We start from the raw sequence: 23,379 nt of genomic DNA, 5'->3' as shown, positions 1-23,379 counted from the left end.
TAGGATGTGGGCCAAGGGTTGGCAGCAAGACAGAGGCACAGTGAGAAGGTTAACACCAGGTCAGCACTATGTCTATATTTAAGAACTTTAATCAAGCATATTTATCAAGTGCTTAGTGTGCAGAGCACTCTAATAACCACTTGATAGAGTACAATGTAACAGAATAGGCAGGCATGTTCCCTGTCCTAAAATGAGCTGAACTTCCTGGGTATCATTCTCGTGAGAATTAGGGAATTCTTCCTGGGTGAATTGGAATTTCATTCAGATTCATGGTCCACTCAGTAATGATGCCCACTGACATTTGCCAATTCCCTTATGGACACCTTGAAAAATCATCATTGTAAGCATTATTATTTTAGTATTTAAGTGATCGGTATGTGTCAATCACTGTTCTAAAGTTGGGGTAAAGACAGTCCCTGTCTCTCATGGAGCTAAGGGTCAAAGTAGGAGAGGTAACAGGTATCCGATCCCCAATTTACAATTGAGGAAACTGAGGCAGAAGGCAGGCAAGTGATTTGCCCAAGGTCTCACAGAAAGGAGCTGTCAGAGTAGGTAGTATTAGCCATGTCACCTGACTCCCAGGCCCATGTTCTTCTCAAAGGACCACAACATTCCTCATGAAGATGTCTAGTGACTTTATGACCAGGCACATACCATCTGAAAACTCGACTGTACAGTCAGTCATTCAGTCAGTCGTATTTATTGAGCACTCACTGTGTGCAGTGCACTATACTAGGTGCTTGGGAGAGTACAATATTACAACAGACTGATTCCCTCCCCACAATGAGTTTACAATCCAGAGTATGGCTACACTAGTCTCAAACTGATAAGCAATTTTCACTGGCAGTTTGTCCGTTTCACTTTTTTCCCCCACCAAACATCCTACCATATTTTCCTCCCGTTGTTAAATGAAGCAAATCTCTAGGTAACATCTAATCAGTCAACCATGCAATAGTATTTATTGAGCAGCTATTATGCACAGAGAACTGCAATAATAATAATAACTGTGGTATTTGTTAAGCCCTTACGTTGTTGCAAGCACTGTAAGCACTGGGGTAGATACAAACTAATCAGGTTGGACACAGTCCCTGTCTCACATTCATTCATTCATTCATTCAATAGTATTTATTGAGCGCTTACTATGTGCAGAGCACTGTACTAAGCGCTTGGGATGAACAAGTCGGCAACAGATAGAGACGGTCCCTGCCGTTTGACGGGCTTACAGTCTAATCGGGGGAGACGGACAGACAAGAACAATGGCAATAAACAAACAGAGTCAAGGGGAAGAACATCTCGTAAAAACAATGGCAACTAAATAGAATCAAGGCGATGTACAATTCATTAACAAAATAAATAGGGTAACGAAAATATATACAGTTGAGCGGACGAGTACAGTGCTGTGGGGATGGGAAGGGAGAGGTGGAGGAGCAGAGGGAAAAGGGGAAAATGAGGCTTTAGCTGCGGAGAGGTAAAGGGGGGATGGCAGAGGGAGCAGAGGGAGAAGAGGAGCTCAGTCTGGGAACGCCTCTTGGAGGAGGTGAGTTTTAAGTAGGGTTTTGAAGAGGGAAAGAGAATCAGTTTGGCGGAGGTGAGGAGGGAGGGCGTTCCGGGACCGCGGGAGGACATGACCCGGGGGTCGACGGCGGGACGGGCGAGACCGAGGGACGGCGAGGAGGTGGGCGGCGGAGGAGCGGAGCGTGCGGGGTGGGCGGTAGAAAGAGAGAAGGGAGGAGAGGTAGGAAGGGGCAAGGTGATGGAGAGCCTCGAAGCCTAGAGTGAGGAGTTTTTGTTTGGAGCGGAGGTCGATAGGCAACCACTGGAGTTGTTTAAGAAGGGGAGTGACAGGCCCAGATCGTTTCTGCAGGAAGATGAGCCGGGCAGCGGAGTGAAGAACAGACTGGAGCGGGGCGAGAGAGGAGGAAGGGAGGTCAGAGAGAAGGCTGACACAGTAGTCTAGCCGGGATATAACGAGAGCCCGTAACGGTAAGGTAGCCATTTGGGTGGAGAGGAAAGGGCGGATCTTGGCAATATTGTAGAGGTGAAACCGGCAGGTCTCGGTAACGGATAGGATGCGTGGGGTGAACGAGAGAGACGAGTCAAGGATGACACCGAGATCGCGGGCCCGAGAGACGGGAAGGATGGTTGTGCCATCGACGGTGATAGAGAAGTCCGGGAGAGGACCGGGTTTGGGAGGGAAGATGAGGAGCTCAGTCTCGCTCATGTTGAGTTTTAGGTGGTGGGCCGACATCCAGGTGGAGACGTCCCGGACGCGGGAGGAGATGCGAGCCCGAAGCGAGGGGGAGAGGACAGGGGCGGAGATGTAGATCTGCGTGTCATCTGCGTAGAGATGGTAGTCAAAGCCGTGAGAGCGGATGAGTTCACCGAGGGAGTGAGTGTAAATGGAGAACAGAAGAGGGCCAAGAACTGACCCTTGAGGAACACATAGGGCTCACGGTCTTAATCCCCATTTTACAGATGAGGAAACAGACAAAGAGAAGTGAAGTGACTTACCCAAGGTCACAGAGTAGAGTGGAGGAGCTGGGATTAGAACCCAGATCCTTCTGACTACCAGGTCTATAACTCTATCGACTAGACCGCACTGCTTATCTCTTGGGAAGGTATAATAGAGATGATAGACACAATCCCTATCATTGATTTTCTTAAAATCCAGTGTTTTTAAAAGTGTGAAAAGAACTACAACTTGCTCTAAACTACTCCAAACTCCTCTGAAAACTAAGTGGTTATTTTTTTTCTTTTTCTGTAAAAGGATGGCATCTTTCTAATCGACTGAAATTTGGGTCAAACAAATGGACAGTTCATCATTCTGAGCTATACTTTCTGTGTAAAACGCATTTAATGTGGCTAATCTACGGATCAGAAAATTCCTAGAGTTTAAAAGTTGTATTTCAAGTTGAATCTGTGGAAACATTTTACTTCGTTCTATGACACAGGATTTGTTGGAAAATCACATGGCTGACAGTAAAGGACTCAAATGCCAGATCTACTCAAAACAATCAATCAATTGTATTTATTGAGAGCTTATTATATGTAGAGCATTGTAAATAAGCACTTGGGAGAGTACAATAGAGTAGGGAAACACATTCCCACCCAAAATGAGCTTGCAGTCTCTAGATGGAGAGAAATATTAAAGTAAGCTATGTGTATATAAGTGCTGTGGGACTCAGGCTAGGCATATATCCATACTATATTTATCTCCTTTAAACATCTGTCTCCCAATCTAGACTGTTAACTTTCCGTAGGGAGGGAACATCTCTACCAACTTTTTGTACACTCTGCAGCGTTTAGTCCAGTGCTCTGCACACTGAAAGTGCTCAATAAATAACACCAACTGATGACCCAAATTAATCCTTCTCACTTTACACACCACCCTGCTCTTTCTGCCTGGAAATCCTGATCTCTCTTCTAAGGAGAGTTTTGGGAGTTGCTTCTAAGTCTATCTTTTGAAATAGCTTTCATGCCAGCCTTCTTCTTGACCTCCTCATACCGTTTACCTTTATGGCTCCTCACCAAAATTATTAAAGTCCTTATTTTGGCTCTTTTCATCTTGGCTGGAGTTATAGAATGGCCTTTCATCATGGCTTGAAAGGTACCATGCTTGCAGTTATAGCTACTCTCCGGCCCGATCAATTTGGAGTTCTCAGTTGAGAAGTTCCTAAATTGCAGACAACTTGGGGCTTTGGCTCTTTGAAATTGAAATCCTGTTTTGATGTGGGCTGCAGCTTCTGATCAATGGCATTTTGGCTTTGATCCTTCTATTTCTCTGGACAGTCTCTTTTTCTCAGTCTCTTTTTCAGGCTCCTCCTCAGCCTCTTATTCCTTAACTGAGAGGGTCCCTCAAGGTTCAGTTATGGGTCCCCTACTATTCTCCATCAATCACTCCCACCACTTCAACTACCTTAGAGGTGGTATTTATTAAGCGCTTTTTTTAAAAAAAATGGTACTTGTGAAGTGTTTATTATGTGCCAGGCACTGTTCTAAGCACTGGGGTAGATACAAGGTAAAACAGATTAGACACAGTCCATGTCCCACAGTGGACTCAGTCTTAATCCCCATTTTTCAGATGAGGTAACTGAGGCACAGAGAAGTTGACTACCCAGTGTCCCACAGCAGGCGAGTGGCAGAGCCAAGACTAGAAGCCAGGTCCTTCTGACTCCTAGGCATCTGCTCTATTCATTAGGCCACGCTGCTTCTCTGACCTACATGGGGCTCACAGTCATAATTTCCATTTTACAGATGAGGTAAAATGAGGCACACCTCTCTCAGGGTTGCACCTGGAGAGTTTCCAGTACTCTATCAGTCTTGACTACGGGAAGAAGAGTCAAGCCAAGGAATACCCATTCTAGTCCTAACTTGGACAGTGGCCAGCCAGTGGAAAGCAATCTGCTACAAGTCAAAATTCACCTGTGCCGGGCAGCAGCAGCATGAGAGATAATCGAGGGTGGAGACTCAAGTTTACTGTGCAGAAGAAGGTAATGGTAAACCACTTCTGGATTTTTACCAAGAAAAAACTCTATGGATACAATACCGGAACGATAGCAGATGGAGGTAGGGCACTGTGGGATAGATGTATCCGTGGCATCCCAGTGGGTCGGAGACGAGTTGACAACATAAGATAAATGAGGCACAGAAAAGTGAAGTGACTTGCTCAAGGCTGCACAGCAACTAGGTGATGGAGTCAGGATTAGAACCCAGGTCCTCTGACTCCTAGGATGATTTCTCTCAATGAATGATTCCCAAATCTACATCTCCAGTCCTGATCTCCCTCTCTCCTTCTCTCTCACCACCTCATGCCATCAGGACATCTCTACACGGATCTCAAATTGAACATGTCTTAAACAGAACTTCTTATCTTCCCAATCAAACCCTATCTTCCCCATCTCTGTACACAACACTACCATCCTGTCTCACAAGCCCATAACCTTGGCATTATCTTCGACTCATCTCTCATTCAATCCACATATTCAGTGCCACCAGATCCTGTCGGTTCCATCTTCATAGTAAGACTAAAATCCACCCTTTCCTCTCCATTCAAACAGCTATTATGCTGATCCAAGCACTCACCTCATCCTGCCTGGATTACTGCACCAGCTTTCTTGCTGATTCTCCTGTTTCTCCCAATTCCAGTCATTCATTCAGTAGAATTTATTGGAGTGCAGAGCACTGCATTAAGCAATTAGGAGAGTACAACAACAGACACATTCCCCACCCACAACAAGTTCACAGTCTAGAGAGGGAGACAGACACTAGTATAAATAGTACTCCACTTTGCAGACCAGGTCATTTTTCTAGAAAAAATATTTAGTCCCTGTTTCCCCACTTCTCATGAACCTCTAGAGTTTGCCCATCCACCTCCATATCAAACAGAAACTCTTTACTTCACTAATTGACAACTGAGCTGTCAAACTTCACTACTCTAATGCCAACTTACTCACTGTTCCTCTGTCTTGCCTGTTCTCCCTCATACATAGACTGGGTGTCCCATGAGCACAATAATTGAAGTAAGATTCCCAAACTGAGGCTGCGTCAGTCTAGGATGGACAATACAGTCATCTCAGGAAATGCTCAAGGAGAAGTTTCCCTCATATTGACATCAAAACAAAGACCTCTCAAGGAGCGTGTTCCTCCATACTATCATTTATTCCGTTGTATTTACTGAGCACTTACTTGTGCAGAGAACTGTACTAAGCACTTGGAAAGTACAATTCAACAACAAATAGAAACAATCCCTACCCACCATACGATCTGTCATGAGTTCCCGGCTCACCCTTGCCGGGACCTTCCTGGAGCGGGGGAGTCTCAATTACACATAATAGAGTTCAAACCACACCTCTGATCACCAAGTTTATGATGGAAAGCTTTTTACTTAATTTTGCCAATATGCAAGGAAGTGACACATAAATACACTCACTCAGTCCACCACCCAAGGGTCCAATACCTGTCTGTGGTGAAAAGAGCCCTTTCTGCCAATGCTTCCTCTTTGTGCTTCCATTTACTGCTGTCTCCAGCTGCTTTTGAATGCTGCTCTCCTGACACTTCTGCTGCTCTCAACATGCTTTCTTCTTGCTTCTCTGCGTGCCTCCATACCACAGGTGCCTCCTTGCTATTCAAAATGAGCACCTTTAATCTGTTTTAGGTGTTGCAGCTGTGGCTCTCTGTGGCAGGAATTGAACTGTCTGGGCCCGTTACTGGCTAGAGAAAGGGAGAGAAGGCCACCCTTCCCTTTATGCTCCACCCCCTCAGGCCCACAATCACCTGTCTCAGTAGAGCCCATCAGTGGCTTCACAAAGCCTCTTTCTTGTTGTTGTTCACAGGACCACAGTCAGGCACTAATAAGGCACCTTGTTGTGGGCTCACCACACTATCAACAAAAGCAGTGTGGCCTAGTGGCCTGATTCTATTTAGTTGCCATTGTTTTTATGAGATGTTCTTCCCCTTGACTCTATTCATTGCCATTGTTCTTGTCTGCCTTGTTCTTGTCTTGTCTTGTTGCCATCCTGTCTCACAAGCCCATAACCTTGGCATTATCTTCGACTCATCTCTCATTCAATCCACATATTCAGTGCCACCAGATCCTGTCGGTTCAACTTCATAGTAAGACTAAAATCCACCCTTTCCTCTCCATTCAAACAGCTATTATGCTGATCCAGACAAGTCTGTCTCCCCCGATTTGACCGTAAGCCCGTCAAACGGCAGGGACAGTCTCTATCTGTTGCCGACTTGTTCATTCCAAGCGCTTAGTACAGTGCTCTGCTCGTAGTAAGCGCTCAATAAATACTATTGAATGAATGAATAGTGGACAGAGCAAGGTCCTGGGAGACAGAAGGACCTGCGTTCTAATCTGATTCTGCCACTTCGCTGTCTGACATATCTGTCTTTGGGCAATTCATTTAGTTTCTCTGTTCATCGGTTACGTCATCTCTAAAATGTAGAGAAGTAGCATGGCTCAGTGGAAAGAGCCCAGGTTTGGGAGTCAGAGGTCATGGCTTTCTAATCCCGGCTCTGCCACTTGTCAGCTGTGTGACTTTGGGCAAGTCAACTTAACTTCTCTGTGCCTCAGTTACCTCATCTGGAAAATGGGGATTAAGACTGTGAGCCCCAGGTGGGACTACTTGATCACCCTGTGTCATCCGTTCCCCCCCCACCCAGTGCTTAAAACAGTCCTTGGCACATAGTAAGCACTTAACAAATGCCATCATTATTATTAAAATGGGAATTAAGAGTATGAGACCCATTTGTGATAGGAACTGTGTCCAACCTGATTAGCTTTAATCTGACTGGCTTTAAAGTACTGTATCACCTTTCCAGCCCACACACTTAGCTCCTCTCATGCCAACCTTCTCACTGTACCTCAATCTCACCGCCAACCTCTCACAAACATCCCACCTCTGACCTGAAATATCCACCCTCCTCAAATCTGACATACAATTGCTCTCTCTCCTATAAAGCCCTCATTTCCTTTTCTTCCACTCCCTTCTGTGTCACCCTGACTTTCCCTTTATTCATCCCCTCTCCCAGACCCACAGCACTTATGTCTATATCTGTAATTTATTTATATTGTTGTCTGTCTCCCTCTGTAGACTCTAAGCTCATTGTGGGCAGGGAATGTGTCTGTTATATTTTTATATTGTACTCTCCCAAGTGCTTAGTACAGAGCTCTGCACACAGTAAGTGCTCAATAAATATGATTGACTGGTTGACTGGTCACTTTGGTAATGTTGATCTAAAGGGACAGTCCTGCTATGCAAGGGGGTCAGTAGTAACAGCTATTTTATATATTTTCTTAGTTCGGGGCCACAGCACATGGTAAAGTGCTTCAGTAAATACAATTGATTGAATCCTACAGGAACTATTTGAAAGAGCTTTAATCAATGAGTAAACTGTTATAAGTACTGGTAGGATGAAAGACAAAGAAGAGAAGAGTGTGGCCCAGTGAAAAAATTGTGCCCACTTTAATAATAATAATAATAACAATTATGGTATTTAAGGACTTACTATGTGCAAGGCACTGTACTAAGCGCTGGGTGAATACAAGCAAATCAGGTTGGACACAGTCACTGTCCCACGTGGGGCTCACAGTTTCAATCCCCATTTTACAGATGAGGTAACTGAAGCCCAGAGAAGTGAAGTGACTTGCCCAAGGTCACATAGCAGAAAAGTGGCAGAGCCGGAATTAGAACCCATGACCTTCTGACTCATGAGTTCTAATCTTGACTCCATACTTCTCACCCATAAGTGACCCCCTAAGCCCCCAAACTCCCCGCCTCATGCATATTTATGGCTGCAACAGAAAACCTTGAAATAGATCTTGAATCAACAGAAATAAATAGCTGGAGAATAAGAAAACTAAAGGGTAATGCTTCTCTTCTGACATAGTACCCTCACTGCCTTTTGTTTTTAAAGTGTGTATTTGTAAGTATTTTAATTCATTCAATCATATTTATTGAGTACTTACTGTGTGCAGAGCACTGTACTAAGTGCTTGGAGAGTACAATTCAGCAACAAATAGAGAAAATCCCTACCCAACAATGGGCTCACAGTCTAGATTTCGTTGTTCCTTAAGTGTCCATCTCTAGTCCCTTTCCCCCCCTTCTATTTTTAAATTTTTGCAGCCCCCTGAGGGTCAAGAACTGTGTCTAATTCCCACCGGCATATTCTTTCCTAGGGCTTAGAAAAATGTTCTCCACACATTTAGTGTTTAATATATTCCATTAATACTACTAAGATAGAAGAAATGGAGAAGATACATTTATATTTCAATTTGGGCATGAGTTGCACAAGAAGCAGGAATGATGTAAGGATATTTAAAGGGATGACATAGCTGGGTTGCGGGAACTAATTCTTGTTGAGAGGAAAAATAAGAAAAGTGACTAGAGGAATGATTCTAAGGAAGCAAAACAAAATCTGAAACAAATTTGTCATTAAAGTATTACTATCTGGCAATGATAGTATGATGGCAAGACTTTTTTCAGGGGATCAAACAACTCACCGTTTCATCTGCCTTGTTAATTGGAGAACTGAGAGTTGGTAATAATAAGAAGAATTATGGTATTTAAGTGCTTACTACGTGCAAGGCACTGTACTAAGCTCTAGGGTGTATACAAGCAATTTGGGTTGGACACAGTTGCTGTCCCACGTGGGGCTCACAGTCTCAATCCCCATTTTACAGATGAAGTAACTGAAGCCCAGAGAGGTGAAGTGACTTGTCCAAGGTCACACAGCAGACGAGTGGCAGAGCGGAATTAGTACCCATGACCTTCTGACTCCCAGGCCCGTGCTTTAGCCCAGACCATGATTAGAAGACTTAAGTAGGAGCCAACAAAGCCTTAAACTCTTCACATAGGAGGAGCCCACTTGGTTTACCTTGGTTTTTGAAATTTCAGTTTTCCAATTTCCAAATCCTCTTTCCATACACAGACATGATAAATTCCTAGCAGGCACTCAGGTGAGAGAATTGCAGGAGAACACAATTTGAAGTCATTTGAAGTTTCTCCCACGCTAATGATTAATGCCCTTTTCTGGATCCTACTTCTCTGTGTCTCAGTTTCCTCATCCGTGAAATACAGATGAAATACCTGTTCTCCCTACCCTTTAGACTGTGTCTGATCCGATTATCTTTAATCTACCCCAGTGCTTAACATAGTCCAGGGCACTTACTAAGAGCTTAAGAAATGCTTAGTAATAATAATAATAATGGCATTTGTTAAGTGCTTACTATGTTCCAAACACTGTTCTAAGCACTGGGGTAGGTACAAGGTAATTAATCATTATTAGTAATTATTATGGCATTTGTTAAGTGCTTACTATATGCCAGGCACTGTGCTAAGCACTGGGATGGATATAAGCAAATCTGGTTGCAAATTTGCCTGTCTACTTGTTTTGTTTTGCTGTCTGTCTCCCCCTTTTAGACTGCGAGCTCATTGTTGGGCAGGGATCGTCTCTATCTGTTGCCGCATTGTATATTCCAAGCACTTAGTACTATGCTCTGCACACAGTAAGTGCTCAATAAATATGACTGAATGAATGAGTGGTTGGACATAGTTCCAGTCCCACGTGGGGCTCACAGGCTCAATCTCCATTTAACAGATGAGGTAACTGAGACCCAGAGAAGTGAAGTGACTTGCCCAGGGTCACACAGCAGATAGGTGATGGAGCCAGGATTAGAACCCATGTCCTTCTGACTCCCAGTCCCATGCTCTATCCACTATGCCGTGCCTGGCACATAATATGTGCTTAACAAATACCATTATTATTATGAATAATAAAAATTACCACAAGCATTATTATTATTAATGACTAGAATTGGACCCAGTGAGGGCCTTTTTTTTTTCCACCTTTCTTTTTCTTTTCAATCCCTGCCGTGCATCCTAAAGCTCTTGTTTAAGGATTCACTCCACTTCGGGAGCAAAGTGGAGCAGAAAAGAAAGAACAAAGATTCCTGGTGGGTTTTCTCATGTCATTGGAGGGGATCATGGAGTGCCATTCCTCAGATGATGCTCCTCCATTCCTTCTGGGATTCCCCAGGACGATGTCCGAGGAGCGAGGCCATCTGCGTCGGAACTGCCTGTGAGCGGACCATCCACAACGGCTGCTGCCGGGTCACACCCTGGATGCCACGCTGGCACAGGTTCTGTGCGAAGGTGGTCACCAGACCGCAGGGACACTGAGGTCAGAGATAAAAGAAACTAGGAGGAAAAAACTGAAGTGGGTTTCGAATTCAATCCTGCCAGACTGGCTCGAGCGTGTGTGTGTGTGTGTGGGGGGGGGGAGAGAGAGAGAGAGAGAGAGAGGGAGAGTGTGTGTGTCCATGTGTGAGAGAGTGTGTGTTGTGCATGTGTGAGAGAGTGTATGTGTGTGACTTTGCAGGTGCATGTGGGACAGAGTGTGTGCTGTGCATGTGTGAGAGTGTGTGTGCGTGTGTGAGAGAGTGTGTGTGTGAGAGAGAGAGTGTATGTGTGTGTGTAAGGAGAGAGTGAGATTGTGTGGGTCTGTGAGACAGAGACAAGAGAGGCAGAGAGACAGACAGGCAGAGGGCGTGTGTGTGTCCTGTGTGTCTGTGTCTGAGAGACAGAGAATGAAGACAGAGAGAAACAGAAAAAGACAGAACAGAGGGAAACAGAACAAGAGATAGTGTTGTGTGAGACAGGAGAGGGAGTATGTGCGGGAACCTGACAGAACAACAATCATTCTCATTCCACACAGCCTGGCTAAGTAGCAGGCGGTGCTGACCTTAGGAACTGTGGCTCATCTGAGGTGCAGCAGGATTGGTAGAGAAAATCTTTAAGGACACAACAGAAAGATGAAGTTTGGCGAGGTGCACGAGCTGTGGACTAGAAGAAAGAGCAGCCTAGAGACTGGGAAAAGATCCTGTCTAATGATTCTGGGTGACCGGGAGTCTGACAGCGAGGAGCAGAAATCGGGTGCTCAACCCTGCAGTTGTGAACCCAAGATTAAAACCCCCATTCGGAGAAAGGGAGATGGGAAGTGATCTTTCCCAGCCACTCTTTGCACCCTGGAAAATGGCACAAGATCGAAAGATCTTCAAACTCCAAGAAACAACCAGGAGAGAAGCAGCGTGGACTCAGTGGGAAAGAGCACGAGCTTTGGAGTCAGGGCTCATGAGTTTGAATCCCACTCTGCCACTTGTCGGCTGTGTGAACTGTGGGGCAAGTCACTTTCAACTTCTCTGTGCCTCAGTTCCCTCATCTGTAAAATGGGATTAAGACTGTGAGCCCCACGTGGACAACCTGATTCCCCTGTGTCTACCCCAGCGCTTAGAACAGTGCTCGCCACATAGTAAGCGCTTAAACAAATACAACACTATTATTATTAATAGGTGGAATTCTGGGAAGCTTAGCAATTGCTAAGTTTTCCCTTCTGCAAGACAGTATCCCTCATCAGAATTGCAAACGAGTGGCCGTTACCCAAATATCCAAACTCTCCTTCCTCCCATCCCCTTTTAGTAAACACAAACTCAGGCTACATTGGAAGCAGCATGGAGGAGTGGATAGAAAAAGGTCTGGGAACCCAGAAGGTCAGGCTCTAATCCTGGCTCCGCCACTTGTCTGATGTGTGACCTTGGGCTAATCACTTTGCTTTCCAGTCTCAGTTATCTCATCTGTAAAATTGAGATTGAGACTGTGAGCCCCAAATGGGACAGGAACCGTGTCCAACTTGATTTGTTTGTATCAGCCAGCGCCTTAGTATGGTGCACGGCACATAGTAAGCCACTTTTCCAAAAACACCATCATTATTCATTCATTCAACTGTGCTTATTGAAGTGCTTCACTGTGTAGCAGAGCACTACCATCTGAGCAATTGCAATTGGATATCTATCCCTGTAACTTCAGTTTAGGGGTCTTACTTAAGATGAAATTTTTCCGAAACCAATTACATCAGAGTTGGAGGACTGCTGGTAATACAATGATAATAATAATCATTATGACATTTGTTAAGCCATTTACTATGTGTCAAGGCACTGTAATAATAATAATAATTATGGTATTTGTTAAGCTCTTACTTTGTGCCAAGGCACCGTTCTAAGCACTGGGGTAGATACAAAGGTAATCAGGTTTGTCCCACGTGGGGCTCACAGTCTTAATCCCCATTTTCCAGATAAGGTTATCTGAGGCACAGAGGAGTTATTTGGCTTGCCCAAGGTCACATAGCAGACAAGTGGCAGAGCAAGGATTAGAACCCACATCCTTTGACTCCCAAACCTGGACTCTTTCCACTAAGCCACACTGCTTCTCTATTAAGCACTAGGGTGGACTCAAGCCAGTCGGATTGCACCAGTCCCTGTGCCGCACAGAGCTCACAATCTGCTGAAAACTTCAACTAGGCTGAAAGATGGCCAGGCAAGGGACAGAGAGAGAGAGAGAAAGTACATAGAAGAAAAATGAGCTACCACTCAAGATGGCGTATTTTTCATTCTAACAAAATTTTTGTAGGTAGTTTCCATTTTACCCAAACACAATTTGACAAATCATAGAGAAAATATTATTATTTGCCATGCTACAATACTGCAGACTCAAGATACTATCACTGTATTTGTAAAGTGCTTACTCTGTGTCAAGCACAGTTCTAAGTACTGGTGTAGATCGCAATGGATTGGATTGGACCCTATTTTAAACTATTTTACATTCATCTGTAAAATGACTCTATCCCACATGGAGCAACACAGTCAAAGTAATTTTACAGATGAATGTAAAATAGTAAAGTGCAAAGTGTCTGGTCACTCCTTTAGGGGCTAAAATAAATCTATTAACTTAGATTAGGAAGAAAACACCCAAGCAGGATAAAAAAGCCCTCCCAATTTCAGAGCATAATTCTCTTTCGGATTAGTTTCACTGTAGATTTATCTTTTTAAACCAACATAATGGGAATGAAGATAGCTCTGTGTATAATCCTATCAAGTACTTTATGTAATTTCTTCAGAACAATCTTACCAGCTATTTTAATCATCACTTTGCTCCTCAGAATTCTTAATAACTTTTTTGGAGGGCTTATTCTGTTTCTCAAATCTCATCCCCCTCAGGCCCTCTCTGGCAATGAATGTCATGAAGGGCCCACAATTTAAATATAGGAAACTCAAGAATGTTAGTGTGAGAATTTCCCATTTTAACGTTTGTGCTATTAAATTGATAACTCTCTCTCTCTCACTTAGAGATAACCCTGATTTTTTAAGTTCATGCACTGGAGAACTTGATATAATGATAACATCAATCAAAACAATGAGTAATAATGATGATGAAAATTGCCACTTCACTTCTCTGTACCTCAGTTCCTCATCTCTAAAATGGGGATTAAGACTGTGAGCTCCATGTGGGACATGGACTGTGTCCAACTAGACTTGGCTTGTGTCTACTCTAGTGCTTAGTACAGTGCCAGGCATGTTAGTAAGCACTTAACAAATTCCATAAAAAGCATCTAGCAAGATCTGAGGCAGGCTGAGACTGCCCCTCTCTCTTTCTGCCTCATGGACACCTCCTCCCTGCAGCCCTTCTTTTTTCCACACCAGTTCTGCAGCCACTCTAAAGCCAGTCCAACCAGTTTCAGCAGTCACCCATTCAATGGTATTTATTGATTAGCTTCTGTGTACATTAATTCAATTGTATTTATTGAGTGATTACTGTGTGCAGAACCCCGTACCAAGCACTTGGGTGAATACAATGCAGTTGGTAGACACTGCTTGTTGGCAGGGATCTCGTCTATGAACTATATTCATTCATTTATTCCTCAATAACATTTATTGAGCCTTTACTATGTGCAGAGCACTGTATTATGCACTTAGAAGAATACATTACAGCAATAAACAGTCACATTCTTTGCCCAGAACGAGCTTACAGTCTAGATGGGGGAGACAGGCATCAATACAAATAAATAAAATGCAATAACAGATCTGTACATAAATGCTTTTGGGCAGGTCAGTGGGGAGAGCAAAGGGAGAAAGGAGAAAGCAGAAGAGAGTGGAAGATAAGGAAAAGTGGGATTAGTCTGGGAAAGCCTCTTGGAGGAGATGTCTTCAATAAGGCTTTGAAGGAGGGAAGAGTGACTGTCAGTCGATTTGAGGAGGGAGGTTGTTCCTAGCCAGAGGTAGGACGTGGGCCAGGGGTGGGTGGTGAGATAGGAAAGATGGAGGCATGGTGAGAAGGTTAGCACTAGAGGAGTGAACTGTACAGTCTGGGTTGTAATAGGAGAGTAGCGAGGTGAGGTAGGAGGGAGCACGGTGGTGGACTGCTTTACAGACAATGGAAAGGAATTTTTGTTTGCTGCAAAGTGGATGGGCAACCTCAAAACTGGAGTTTTTTGAGGGTGGGCGATATGTCATGAACTTTTTTGTAGAAAAATAATCCAGGCAGCAGAGTGAAGTATGGACTGGAGTGGGGAGAGGCAGGAGGCCGGGAGGTCAGCAAGGAGGTTGATGCAGTAAAAATAATAATAATAATGATGGTGGTATTTGTTAAGTAATTACATTGTGCAAAGCACTGTTCTAAGCAGTGGGGGAGATACAAGGTGATCAGGCTGTCCCACGTGGGGCTCACTGTCTTAATCCCCATTTTACAGATGAGGTAACTGAGGCCCAGAGAAGTGAAGTGACTTGCCCAAAGTCACACAGCTGACAAGCGGCAGAGCAGGGATCAGAATCCATGACCTCTGACTCCCAAACCTGGGCTCTTTCCACTGAGCCAGGCTGCTTCTCCTAATCCAGGCAGGATAGGATGAGTTATTGAATTAACATGGTAGCAGTTTGGAAGGTGAGGACAGCGTGGATTTTAGCAATGTTGTGAAGGTGGGGACTGACAGGAGTTAGTGATGGACTGAATATGTGGGTTGACAGTGTATTCTATTGTCCGTCTCCCAAACATTTAGTACAGTGCTCTGTACACAGTAAGCACTTAGTGCAGAAAATTGAAGCTATGAGGCATATTCTCCCTGAAATCTTTCCTGCTACTCTCCTCTACCTCTCTCCTCCTGCCCCTTCTTCACTTCTCCCACCTTTCTCAGCAGTATCTCAAGAGGTGAGCTCCTCCTTTCTTTCAAAATTTACCCCCGTCCACCTGCACAGCTGACCCCATCCCTTTGCACCTTATCAAAACCCCCTTCCCTCCTTCACGGCCATCTTCAACTGTTCACTCTCCACTGGCTTCTTCTCCACTGCTTTCAAACATACTCGTGTCTCCCCTGGCCTAAAACACCCACCATTGACCCCACAGCTCCCTCCAGTTATCGCCCCATCTCCATCTTACCATTCCTTTCCAAACTCCTTGAGTGAATCTTCTACATCTGCTGTGTCAAGTTCCTCTCCTCCATTTCTCTCCTTGATCCCCTTCAATCTGGTTCCTGCCTGCTTCACTCCACAGAAACTTCCCTCTCAAATGTCACCAGTGATCTCCTTCTTGCCAAATCCAATGGCCTCTACTCCATCCTACTCCTCCTCAACCTCTCAGCTGCCTTCGGCAATGTCGACCATCCTCTTCTCTTGGAAACATTATTCAACCTTGGCTTCACTGGTGTCGTCCTATTCTGTTTCTCCTATCTCTCGGGCCGATCTTTCTATCCCTCTCTTTCACGGACTCCTCCTCTGATTCCCAGCCCCTACCTTGGGTCTCTGCCCTTGAATGTCTCCCATGCCGCTACTGCCCAGCCCAGGTGAGTTTTGACTTGTAGCAGATGGCCTGCCACTCGCTAGCCACTCGCTAGCCACTCGCTAGGAATGGAATGGGTAGCCTCTGGTTTGCTCTCCCTCCAATAGCTGAGATTGGTAGAGTACTGGAAACTCTCCAAATGCCATCCTGAGAGGGGGCTACCCACATTTGCCAACTATTTTTCATTATTCCTGTTAGGCCTCGAAGGATGTCACCAGTGGTTAATAATAATAATTATGGCATTTGTTAAGCGCTTAACTATGTGCCAGGAACTGTACTAAGCTCTGGGGTGGATACAAGCAGATCGGGTTGGACGCAGTCCCTGTCTCACGTGGGGCTCACAGTCTCAATCCAACCATCAGGCATTCCCATACTTTTCTTTTTTTAAAAAATGGTATTTGTTAAGCGCTTACTAAGTGCCCAACATTGTTCTAAATGCTGGGGTAGATAGAAGGTAATCAGGCTGGACACAATCCCTGTCTCACATGGTGCTCAAATTTGAGACAAATACTATTATTATGATTATTATTATTTATCATGATAATTATGCTCAAGAACTGGGTGTTTTGCATTAGCCATTACAATGACCCGAGGAACTGGTAAGATCCAAGGAATGGGAATAAAGATATACAATTAGAACTGCTAGTGTTTTGGTCCATCTCTGCCAATTTTATTCTGATAAGTGAAGCAGGGCTTAATTAACTCTCCCATTCTTAATTGATTGGAAAAAAACCCTGATGAATCTTTATTAATTGGTTGATTAGGAGCTTTATAAAAGGAAGAAGAAGAAGGAGAAGGAGTAGGAGAAGGAGGAGAAGGAGGAGAAGGAGAAGATGATGATGATGATGATCTGGGTTTTGTGGAGTCTCTAAACCTCATATTTTACTAAGATACCCATTTCTTGAATGGGCTTTTAATGGATTTCAACATTATTCACTCTATTAATTAATTCATTCATTCAATAGTATTTATTGAGCGCTTACTATGTGCAGAGCACTGTACTAAGCGCTTGGGATGAACAAGTCAGCAACAGATAGAGACAGTCCCTGCCGTTTGACGGGCTTACAGTCTAATCGGGGGAGACGGACAGACGAGAACAATGGCAATAAATAGAGTCAAGGGGAAGAACATCTCGTAAAAACAATGGCAACTAAATAGAATCGAGGCGATGTACAATTCATTAACAAAATAAATAGGGTAACGAAAATATATACAGTTGAGCGGAGGAGTACAGTGCTGTGGGGATGGGAAGGGAGAGGTGGAGGAGCAGAGGGAAAAGGGGAAAAAGAGGGTTTAGCTGCGGAGAGGTAAAGGGGGGATGGCAGAGGGAGTAGAGGGAGAAGAGGAGTGACCAAAACACCAGGAGATTGTCCAATTTGATTGCTTCACATTTCGAACCAAGTCAAAATGTGCCCACCAACCTAATCAACATTTCTTCATTGCAAACTTCTTTGCTTCCAGAGGTTAACAATTATGCGCTGACTTTCCTTGAATTCTTTTGAAATCCTCAAAGGATTTTAGAATTGCACACGTGTGCATCACACACACACAGGCACATATGAAATGCAAGATGAATACATTTTCATTTTCCAAGATGTCTCACTGCTGTCTTCACCATGCAGCCCAGCCTGCACACTTCTCTCCACTCCCCACTTACTCGCTGAGCTTGTTCCCATATTTCTTGCCACTGTCTCCTGCTCACACTCTTGCTTTTTTCTGGAACTCCCTCCCCCTTCAATCCTGCAAACAACTGCAAAGAAGCAAAGAAACACTGAGGGTTAGTGGTAAGAGCACAGACTTGGGTTCAGAGGTCATCGATTCTACTCCCGGCTCCGCCACTTATCAGCTGTGTGACTTTGGGAAAGTCACTTCTCTTCTCTTTGCCTCAGTTACCTTATCTGTAAAATGGGGATTAAGACTGTGAGCCCCACGTGGGACAACCTGATTACCTTATATCTACCCCAGTGCTTAGAACAGTGTTTGGCATATAGTAAACCCTTAACAAATTCCATCGTTATTATTATTCTTATTTTCAAACTTCAAAGCCCTCTGAAATCTCATTCCTTTCAGAGGCCTTTCCAGATTAATTGCTCATCTCCTTACACACACACACTCCCCATAATATTTATTCATTCATTCAATTGTATTTATTTCGTGCTTACTGTGAGCAGAGCACTGAACTAAGCGTTTGAGAAAATACAGTACACCAATAAATGTTGTCATTTCCTGCCCATATTGAGCTTGCAGTTGAGAGTTTATTCACGTCTATATTTTCAAACTCTATTGCTTCTTCCTGGTTGTCATTTATTTGATTGCAATAACGATAATAATGAAATAATAATGGTACCTGTTAAGCACTTACTCTTAATCAAGAAGTGTATTAAGCGCTGGGTTAGATACAAGATAATCAGGTCAGACACAGTCTTTGGCTTACAGTCTGTCTTCACCGCTAATTTGTAAGATCCTTGAGGACAAAGTTAATATACACTAACTCTAATGCACTATAATAATGATGTTGGAATTTAAGTGCTTACTATGTGCCGAGCACTGTTCTAAGCGCTGGGGTAGACACAGGGGAATCAGGATGTCCCACGTGGGGCTCACAGTCTTAATCTCCATTTTACAGATGAGGTAACTGAGGCACAGAGAAGTTAAGTGACTTGCCCACAGTCACACAGCCGACAAGTGGCAGAGCTGGGATTTGAACTCATGTCCTCTGACTCCAAAGCCTGTGCTCTTTCCACTGAGCCACGCTGCTTCATATTTACTGAGTGCTTACTGTGTGCAGAGCACTGTACTAAGCACTTGGAATGTACAATTCGGCAACAGAGAGAGGCAATCCCTGCCCAACAATGGGCTCACAGTCTAAAAGGGGGGACATCAAAACAAAACAAGTATTCAGGCCATCAAAATAGATAAATCGAATCGTAGATATATGCATATCATTAATAAAACTGAGTAATAAGCAATATATACAATAATAATTGTGGTATTTGTTAAGCACTTACTATGTGCCAAGCACTGCTCTAAGTGCTGGGGTAGATACAAGGTAATCAGGTTGTCCCATTTGGGGCTTCCAGTCTTAATTTACATTTTACAGATGAGGTCACTGAGGCAGAGAGAAGTTAAGTGACTTGCCCAGAGTCACACAGCTGACAAGGGGCAGAACCAGGATTCTAACCCACGACCTTTGATAGTCAAGCCCGGACGTTTTCTGTTAAGCCATGCTGCTTCTCTAATAGTAATAATGGCATTTAAGTGTTTACTGTGTGCCAAGCACTGTTCTAAGCACTGGGGGGGGGCGATGGATACAAGGTAATCAGGTTGTCCCACGTGGGGCTCACAGTCTTAACACCCATTTTACAGATGAGGGAACTGAGGCACAGAGAAGTGAAGTGACTTGCCCAAAGTCACACAGCAGACAAGTGGCGGAGTTGGGATTAGACCCCACGAACTCTGACTCCCAAGTCCGGGCTCTTGCTACAAAGCCACGCAGCTCCTCTACATGGTGCTTTTTGGGTACAAATGTACACAAGTGCTGAGGGGAGGGGAAGGGGGAAGAGCAGAGGGAGGGAGTAATGTTGGTATTTGTTAAGCGCTTACTATGTGCAGAGCACTGTTCTAAGCGCTGGGGTAGACACAGGGGAATCAGGTTGTCCCACGTGGGGCTCACAGTCTTAATCCCCATTTTACAGATGAGGTAACTGAGGCACCGAGAAGTGAAGTGACTTGCCCAAAGTCACACAGCTGACAAGTGGCTGAGCTGGGATTCGAACCCATGACCTCTGACTCCAAAGCCCATGCTCTTTCCCTCTTCAAAGCCCTACTGAGAGCTCACCTCCTCCAAGAGGCCTTCCCAGACTGAGCTTCCCCTTTTCCCTCTGCTGCCTCTGCTGCCTCTCTGCCCCCCTTCACCTCCCCTCAGCCAAGTCCCCTTTCCCCCCCGTTTCCCTCTGCTCCTCCCCATCTCCCTCCCCCACTCCAGCACTGTGCTCCACCGCTCATTTGTCTATATTTTTATTACCCTATTCATTTTGTTAATGAGATGTACATCACCTTGATTCTATTTATCGCTATTGTTTTTGTCTGTCTCCCTTGATTAGACTGTAAGCCTGTCAATGCGCAGCGATTGTCTCTATCTGTTGCCGAATTGTACATTCCAAGCGCTTAGTACAGTGGTCTGTACATAGTAAGCGCTCAATAAATACTATTGAATGAATGAACCTGAGCGGTCTGCTTATCCCAGTCCTGTTACCTTCACTATAGAATTTATTTTATAGTGGTATTGGTTGAGTGCTTAACAGGTGTCAGGTAGATAAAGACAGTCAGATTAGATACAGTGCCTGACCCACATGGAGTTTACAGTCTAAGTAAGAAGGGAACAGGTATTTAATCCCCATTTTACGAAGGAGAAACCTGAGATAGGATGACAAGTGATTTGCCCTGGGTCACACGACCATACTCTTTCCACTAGACAGTAAACTGTTTGAGTCAGTCGATCAGTGAGTCAATCATATTTACTGAGCACTTACTGTGTGCAGAGCACTATATTATCTGTTTGGGAGACCACAATATAACAATATAACAGACGCATTCCTTGCCCACAACAAGGTTACAGTCTATAATGGGAATCAGACACTAATATAAATAAATTAATTATGGATATTTACTAAAGTGCTGCGGGGCTGGGACAGCGGTTGAATAAAGTGAGGGTGATGCAGAAGGGAGTGGGAGAAGAGGAAAGGAGGGCTTAGTTAAGGAAAACTTCTTGGAGATGTGTCTTCAGTAAGGCTTTAAAGGGGGGAGAGCCATCGTCTGTTAGATTTGAGGAGGGAGGGGTTCCAGGCCAGAGGCAAGACGTGGATGAGAGGTTGGCTGTGAGATAGAGAAGATCAAGGTACAGTGAGAACATTGGCATCAGAGGAGCGAAGTGAGCGGGCTGGGTTGTAGTAGGTGAGTAGCAAGGTGAGGTAGGAGGGGACAAGGTGATTGACTGCTTTAAAGCCCATGATAAGGAGTTTCTCTTTGCAGTGATTGGGCAATAACTGGAGGTTCTTGAAGAGAGGGGAAATGTGGCCCAAACGTTTTTGTAGGAAAATGATCTAGGCAGCAGAGTGAAGTATAGACAGCAGTGTGAGGAGAACATAAAGTCTTGCTTCTGTTGGACTGTCTCAAGTATTTAATACAGTGTTCCACACTCAACAGGTGCTCAATAACAGTACAGATTTATCGATTGATTTCCGTTCAAAGCTTGAAAAGAGCCAGTGGGAAAAGTACGGCATGTGTGTGCATAGGTGCTTATAGTTAGGCGAGAGAGCCAGAAGTGGAAGGGCAGAAGATTCTCCCACAATCCTTCATTCCTCCATCAGCAGCTCTGCTCTCCCCTGGAATAACACGGTCAAATGTTAACCCCAAAATGGTTTTCAGTAGACCTTTGCCTCACTTTTTATTTTAATAACGATAATTATAATGGTAAATATGGTATCTGTTTAGCACTTACTGTGTGCCAAGCATTGTTCTAAGCACTGGAGTAGATCAATCAATCAGGGGTATTTATTGAGTGCTTACAAGTTAATTGAGTCAAGTTTTTTCAACAGGGATTGGGTTAATTTCTGAATCATGAGCACTGACTTTACTCAAGGATAGCAGCTGGACTTTCATTACGATTCTGAATTAGAAATATTGGCACCATAATGGACAGATGGTCTCAAATCCCCAATCTTTCATGCCCTAACTCATCTGAATATTCTAGAAAATGAGATCAGCTAAGTTGCTGATAAGCATATTTAGCTCATTTCCTTACGAAGGGGAACCGTGTACAGTAAAGAATGGGGAGTTAGTACTAGCAATGCAAGTTGGAGGAAATAGAGAGTTTCAATCAATCAAGGGTATTCATTGAGGGCTTGCTAAAGTAGCCCATCCTTTAAAAAAAATCATAATTTTCCAAGGAAAACATTCTGTTTTCATGGTATTTGTTAAGCGCTTACAATGTGCCAGGCTCTTTACTAAGGTCTGGGGTAGATACAAGTTAATCAGGTTGGACACAGTCTCTGTCCCACATAGAGCTCACTGTCTTAATCCCCATTTACCAGATGTGGTAACTGAGGCACCGAGAAGTGAAGTGACTTGCCCAGGGTCACACAGCAGACAAGTGGCAGAGCTGGGATTAGAACCCAGGTCCTTCTGACTCCCAGGCCCAAGCTCTATCTCCTGGGCCATGCTGCCTCCACCTTTGATTTTGTGTGTGTGTGTGTGTGTGTGTGTGTGTGCGCGCGCATTCACATGTGTGCACTTAGTTTCTTGAGGGGATAGGCAATTAGGATGACCTCAGTCTAGATGAATGGTAGAAGACCTAAGAATCAGGTACACTTTGATCCCACATATTTGATACTATCAGAAAAATAAATCACTGATTTATTTAAAGCACAGAAAAGCCTGTTTGAATTTAGGGTTAAGGATGAGACGATGTGATGGAAACCATTTAATTTAATTGCTACCGGAGTACGGAATTTCTGAGTTCCGGAAGTCCCTGCAGGGTTCAGCTGTTTACATAACCAAAACAAAGCACTTGTGAAATCGCCAAATATCAAAATTGAAGGCATAAAGTGTTGAATGAGATTCTAGTGCCCTGGGAGATGTGCTATATCTACCAGAAAGCCTTAGACTAGTTTGCTATCTCCTATAGCTTCAACTATCATCTCTATGCAGATCTACCCAAATCTACATCTCCTCACCTGTCCTCTCCCCCTCCCTCCAGACTCGTATCTCCTCCTGCCTCAGGACATCTCCACCTGGATGTCTGCCTACATCCAAACTCAACATGTCTAAGATTGAGCTCCTTATCTTCCCTCCCAAACCTTGTCTTCTCCCTGAATTCCCTGTCACTGTGGATGGCACTACCATCCTTCCTGTCTCAGAGGCCCGCAACCTTGGTGTCATCCTTGACCTACTCTCTCATTCACCCCACACATCCAATCTGTCACCAAACCTGCCGTCTCACCTTCACAACATCGCCAAGATCCGCCCTATCCTCTCCATCAAACTGCTACCTGTTGCCACACTCTCTCATAATATCCCCAACTGGATTGTGTCAACCTCCTCTCTGATCTCCCTTCTGTCTCTCCCTGCTTCAGTCTATACTTCACTCCACTGCCCGGATCATCTTTCTTCAGAAACGCTCTGGCATGTCACTCCCCCTCCTCAAAAACCTCCC

General features: G+C 44.3%; 1 protein-coding gene across 3 annotated transcripts in view; it reads right to left on the bottom strand.

Moving 5' to 3' along the window:
* The window catches only part of STK32B (serine/threonine kinase 32B), a 377,989-nt gene that overhangs the window by 199,036 nt on the left and 155,574 nt on the right, over positions 1 to 23,379 (bottom strand). Inside the window, exon 1 of one of the 3 annotated variants that reach the window (XM_029062118.2) lies at positions 5,957 to 6,146. The exons of the other annotated variants lie outside the window; for them this stretch is intronic. Coding sequence (XP_028917951.1) covers positions 5,957 to 6,072 — 116 coding nt within the window. The 5' untranslated portion in view covers positions 6,073 to 6,146. Of the gene's footprint in view, positions 1 to 5,956; positions 6,147 to 23,379 lie in introns of those variants that run through there. 3 annotated transcript variants of the gene reach the window in all.

Source organism: Ornithorhynchus anatinus, chromosome 4 (genome assembly GCF_004115215.2).
Source record: "Ornithorhynchus anatinus isolate Pmale09 chromosome 4, mOrnAna1.pri.v4, whole genome shotgun sequence".
NCBI lineage: Eukaryota > Metazoa > Chordata > Mammalia > Monotremata > Ornithorhynchidae > Ornithorhynchus > Ornithorhynchus anatinus.
This window is presented reverse-complemented; position numbering and strand designations above follow the sequence as displayed.